Source organism: Coregonus lavaretus (assembly GCF_964263955.1).
Source record: "Coregonus lavaretus genome assembly, chromosome: 2".
Taxonomy (NCBI): domain Eukaryota; kingdom Metazoa; phylum Chordata; class Actinopteri; order Salmoniformes; family Salmonidae; genus Coregonus; species Coregonus lavaretus.
This window is the reverse complement of record NC_139989.1, coordinates 49,211,066-49,217,065: the sequence shown is the minus strand read 5'-3', so window position 1 is coordinate 49,217,065 and position 6,000 is coordinate 49,211,066. Positions and strand designations below refer to the sequence as shown.

The 6,000-nt window shown below is 44.0% G+C and overlaps 1 protein-coding gene across 1 annotated transcript in view; it reads left to right on the top strand.

The window, feature by feature from the left end:
• rbfox3a (RNA binding fox-1 homolog 3a) overlaps positions 1 to 6,000 on the top strand; it is a gene marked incomplete at both ends in the record, with an annotated part of 188,694 nt that overhangs the window by 74,374 nt on the left and 108,320 nt on the right. Inside the window, one exon of the mRNA XM_084172321.1 lies at positions 2,222 to 2,331. Within this exon, the coding sequence (XP_084028447.1) occupies positions 2,222 to 2,331 (110 nt within the window). The remainder of the gene's footprint in view (positions 1 to 2,221; positions 2,332 to 6,000) is intronic.

Genomic DNA, 6,000 nt, shown 5'->3' with positions numbered 1-6,000 from the left:
AGAGAGGATACAGGCTGCAACGCAACCCCTCCCTGCCTGCCTCTCTCCTACACCCCCCTCCTCCTCTACATTTTAATCACACATTTAATAATTAATCAGAGGTTGGCCTCGATACTGTTGAGTCTGCAGATAAGATAGAAGCACACAACTGCTGAGAGGACCTAACAGAAAAAAGACATGGGCTTAACAGCCAAAACAGAATATCAACTATTTATCACAGACAGACCAATAACCAAATGTCACCAGATTAAAGAATGCACAAATGTTATTGAATGGAAGAAATGCTCCAAATGCTCTTTTTAAATAGTGCAACTGTGCTGAGTTGAAATCAAATGTCTTCTGGCTGCATTTCAGAGGCAGTTACAGAGAAGAATGTGATATAAACTGCCTTGAGTCTTCCTCTGTTGATGAATATGTAGCAAGAGGGATATTGTATTGATTGCTTAATTGCTTGATTTTCCCTACGCTTTAAATCAGTGTTGGAAGTCTGTTCCTCTGTAGTGTAGTGGTGTCAGAACTGAAGAGAGAGCCAACACACATGACCAAAATGTCGTCTTCTCTCTTCTCAGACAAGTATTAGATCATCTTTCTGTACTCCAAAGGTAATACTGTAACATGTCTTGGAGACTGAGGCATTTAAAGGTTGACTGTAGTAATAATTACAACATGTGGAGTTATATCATACTGTCAGTAACAGTGACCCCTTTATCTCATGCTGCATAGTGAAGTGCTATGTACTTATTCCAATATGTCCACCCCATCCCCAGCACACTGTATTTAGGAAGAACATGACACTGTATCAGAGGATGATAGAAGCACTTGTGCTGCTACTCGCTGGGGAAGGTCCCTCTCTCTTAATTAGCAGTAGGAGCTCATTGACGCTGCTCCCGGCCTGCAGTGTATCTCTCGCCCTCTCTCTCTCCCTCTCTCTCTCTCTCTCTCTCTCTCTCTCTCTCTCTCTCTCTCTCTCTCTCTCTCTCTCTCTCTCTCTCTCTCTCTCTCTCTCTCTCTCTCTCTCTCTCTCTCTCTCTCTCTCTCTCTCTCTCACTCACTCACAGACACACACTTGCACACACGCTCTTGAAAAAGAATGGGTGAAAAAAAAAGAGTGTGAAACCTGGATGGCAACAGCAAAGCAATCACAGTGTAGCAATGCCCCCCACGCCTGGTCCATTAATAACAGTAATACACACACCGCGCCCTAGCCACCTCCACCGCCAGCACCACTGACACCTTAATGGGCATTTTTTACTTTTGTTTTTAAATAATGCATGTGTTGCTTGTCAGCACTGCTTCCAGTTTCCCCCACCTCCCCTTTGCAGCATTCCTTTGTGCAGAATATTACAATGGGGACCTGTGTTTTCCTGTGGCTGGCTCTCTATAAGCTGCATTCATCATACTTGGGGACGTGTAGTAGTGAATACTGTATGTGTAAATCATATGTTGTGGGGACCTTAGTGTTAGTGTGTGGGCTGGCTTCTCAGCTGCTGCAGGGGCCTACTAAGAGCGCTTCTCTTCTCTCCAGACAGAAGCTCTTCATACACAGCAGCCGTGTCACTGTGGCCAGGGCTGGAGGAGGAGGGCTGAGGGCTGGGGTTACATGTCTCATACAGGCTTGACAGTGTGCCAATGTTGTGGTCTGGGCATCAGGCGTGTGGCGGTGCTGCTGACTGTCCTCACATGGAGATTGTGCTAATGGGGGTGGTAATGTGACTAAGGGGGGTGGAGGATGGAGGGAACGGGAGTTCGAGGGTCAAGGAGTGTGATGGAACAAGGACTAACCAGAGCTGTATGTAACATACTGTATGGGGTATAGTCATGCGCGGCTTGGTACATACTTTCTCTAACAGATCTTTCCTTCAGCACACCTCTGATCATTGCACACTGATGTTATCACTGTAAGCATCTCATTAGGCTAGCTGGAGGTTCCGTCATCTGCAGTTGGAACACATCTACTTGTGCTATCGATTTCACAGCAGCTACGTTTCCCTGTTCATCATAAACCTCTGAAATCAATATTCATAACAATCAATGTGGTGTTCTCTATTATATTTATTTCTTTCTTTTATTTCAATTCCTGTGGCTGTGCAATGATTTCCTATGATTTCATTTTCCAATCTTGATAATAAAGCCTAGTGCATTGCTGAAGTTTAGTGCCTTGTGGTTGTTGTCCATTTTAATGACTCTGTGTTTTCTCTCCTCTCTTCTTGTGTCCCTGTAGGAAACACATTGTGTAAATCAGGAAACATTGCTGTCTTCGGGAACGTCGTGTACAGCGGGCTGCTCAACGAGCACCTCTGGCATTTAGGAGTTCCCCTCTTCACGAGACTGGTAAGAGCAGCTCTGGCCCCACACATCACACTTACTGCTTACACTTACCTCCATTTTGTACTGAGCGCCTCACGTGGCTCTGTGGTGCAGGGGAGAATTCAGGTGGATGAATCTCTGCCTGCAGTCTCTTGTGGCTGGGTTTGATGCCCCTACTGTTGACATCTTGTTATCTGAAGTTGTTAAATGTTCCATGATATGAAAGTCCTGCACAGTATGTTTTAAGTCAAGGAATCCCCACCACATCTAAGCCTTATGTTTTATTTCATTCTTTTGAAAGGCTTTGGTGCCTCTCAAGGTTTGAGCTAAAGCTAAGAAAGCCCCATGTGAGCACAAGTGAAGATGTCAACAAAGTCTTCTCTGGCCCTAGATATAGAGGTGAAGGCATATGTGGTTATTTTTTTCTCTGCCTTTGAGGTTCTTATAGAGAGACAGTCTAGTTTCCTTTGGAAAAAAGAGCATAACCATGCAGTCAGCCTAAGCGAAAATTACAAGATTATAATTAAGGGCTTGAGAGTACAAGTTGATGCTTGGGTTAAGAATTAATGATAAGTATTTACCCCTTTCTGTCAAAAGAAAATTAAATGTTGGTTTAGACTTAGATATAATCGTTCTTTGGAATCTGCTGATGTCAGTTGGCATACAGGCTTTCGTTAGTGTCACACAGTGCTAAGAAATGTTGGCCAACTCAAGATTGGGTAACTTGTTATATGTTATAAGTTAATAGATTTTCTATTCAGTTACAACATTATTATGTATGCTTACAATTGGACAGATCTATCATGCTTCTGTCAGTTATGAGCGCAAAGAAATTGCATGACTGCACGGTATATCAATTGGCTTGTTTTTGTTACCAAAATGGCAGGAATCCAAAACTGTGGAAGTGAGGGATTCTAGAGCCATCCTCATGAGAGAACTATGAACCAAATATTATGGCTCCAGGGCAAACACAATGCTGGAGATCATTTTCTTTCCAAGTGTGTTTCCAACAGTTTGCTACACCATGTGTCCAATTGGAATCCTATTATCTGTATGGGTGTGGTCCTATGTGGTCACCACAAAAAGTCAGCATGGTATGTAAAAGTTATGTAAAACAAAAAATGAGGGTACCTACAAAAGGAAAAAAAGTTTACAGTACAGAAATACGTTTCCTGCAACTTTGCTGATAGGAATATCAAAATATGTCCAAAAAGTCAACTGAACGCACATACAGACACAAAACACAAACACACCAAAATAAAAAAACACAAACACACCTACACCCACACACACACTCAGAGAGAGAGCACAATAAATGATTCAGAGTATGTTGGCTTGTGCTGAGGTGAAGCCTTTGAAGGATGAGGAAGTCATCAAACAGCCTACCTGTCAGGGAGGTGGCTTTCATTTACATTTTTAAAGGGGGGTTTATGCACTGGACATCTCTATTGTTCTTGGCCAATGGGGAGAGTGGAAAAATACAACCGTTTCTCAGGGGTCACCAGTCACTGACAATAATACTGAGGCTTCATACTTTCAAATATCACTTACAGGTCAATATTTATCCTACAAAATATACACAGTTTCTGAATGTCGCTAAGTATACCTATTTGACTTGTTTTACAATTGCAGTATTGTAAGTTGCATTTAAAATGCTATAAACGATTTGGAAGGCTCTCTCTCCTTCACACTCACTCATTCACACTTTCTCTCTCTCTCTCTCTCTCTCTCTCTCTCTCTCTCTCTCTCTCTCTCTCTCTCTCTCTCTCTCTCTCTCTCACACACACACACATACACGTACACACACACACACACACACATACACAGGTAGGTAGGTAATGAAGATAATAGCCACCCTGTCGTGTAGCTTTTCTCCATGTCATTCCGGCTGTCTGTTCCACTGCTGCGTGTTGTGGCGTTGACCTGACTCTGTAGTGCTTTGCTCTGAGGCCAGAGGAACACTGAGGACCACTTGTTCATTACGAGCTGTGTTGTGTTGTGTTGCCGTTCACACTGTGACAGCAAGTTGTGGCCGGCAGTGTGCGATACGGTACTCAGTGTACCTGCCCCTCACACAGACAGACACACCAGGTCTGGCCCCAGAGTGATATCAGCATGGCACACAGGGGCCCCGGCCCCTCCTCGGTCTGACACAACCCCTAGTTTCTGTTGCTGAACACTGCCAGTACACAGCCCAGACGCCACGTTAACACTGCATTATTAACAAATCAAATTTTATTTGCCACATGCACCAAATACAACAGTTATAGACATTACCGTGAAATGCTTACTTACAGCCCTTAACCAACAATGCATTAATTTTTTTATAAAAAAAGTAAAATAAAACAACAACAACAAAAAAGTATTGAGAAAAAAATAGCAAAAAAATAACAGTAGGAGGCTATATACAGGGGGGTACCGGTGCAGAGTCAATGTGCGGGGGCACCGGCTAGTTGAGGTAGTTGATGTAATATGTACATGTGGGTAGAGTTAGTTGAGGTAGTTGATGTAATATGTACATGTGGGTAGAGTTAAAGTGACTATGCATAAATAATTTACAGAGTAGCAGCAACGTAAAAAGATGGGGTGGGGGTGGAGGGGCAGTGCAAATAGTCCGGGTAGCCATGATTAGTTGTTCAGGAGTCTTATGGCTTGGGGGTAGAAGCTGTTGAGAAGCCTTTTGGACCTAGACTTGGCGCTCCGGTACCGCTTGCCATGCGGTAGCAGAGAGAACAGTCTATGACTGGGGTGGCTGGAGTCTTTGACAATTTTGAGGGCCTTCCTCTGACACCGCCTGGTATAGAGGTCCTGGATGGCAGGAAGCTTGGCCCCAGTGATGTACTGGGCCGTACGCACTACCCTCTGTAGTGCCTTGCGGTCGGAGGCCGAGCAGTTGCCATACCAGGCGGTGATGCAACCAGTCAGGATACTCTCGATGGTGCAGCTGTAGAACTTTTTGAGGATCTGAGGACCCATGCCAAATCTTTTCAGTCTCCTGAGGGGGAATAGGCTTTGTTGTGCCCTCTTCCCGACTGTCTTGGTGTGTTTGGACCATGATAATTCGTTGGTGATGTGGACACCAAGGAACTTGAAGCTCTCAACCTGTTCCAATACAGCCCTGTCGATGAGAATGGGGGCGTGCTCAGTCCTCTTTTTTTTCCTGTAGTCCACAATCATCTCCTTTGTCTTGGTCACGTTGAGGGAGAGGTTGTTATCCTGGCACCACACAGCCAGGTCTCTGACCTCCTTCCTATAGGCTGTCAAATCAAATCAAATCAAATTTTATTGGTCACATGCGCCGAATACAACAGGTGCAGACATTACAGTGAAATGCTTACTTACAGCCCTTAACCAACAGTGCATTTATTTTTAACAAAAAAAAAGTTAAAATAAAACAACAACAAAAAAAGTGTTGAGAAAAAAAAGAGCAGAAGTAAAATAAAGTAACAGTAGGGAGGCTATATATACAGGGGGGTACCGTTGCAGAGTCAATGTGCGGGGGCACCGGCTAGTTGAGGTAGTTGAGGTAATATGTACATGTGGGTAGAGTTAAAGTGACTATGCATAAATAATTAACAGAGTAGCAGCAGCATAAAAAGGATGGGGTGGGGGGGGCAGTGCAAATTGTCCGGGTAGCCATGATTAGCTGTTCAGGAGTCTTATGGCTTGGGGGTAGAAGCTGTTGAGAAGTCT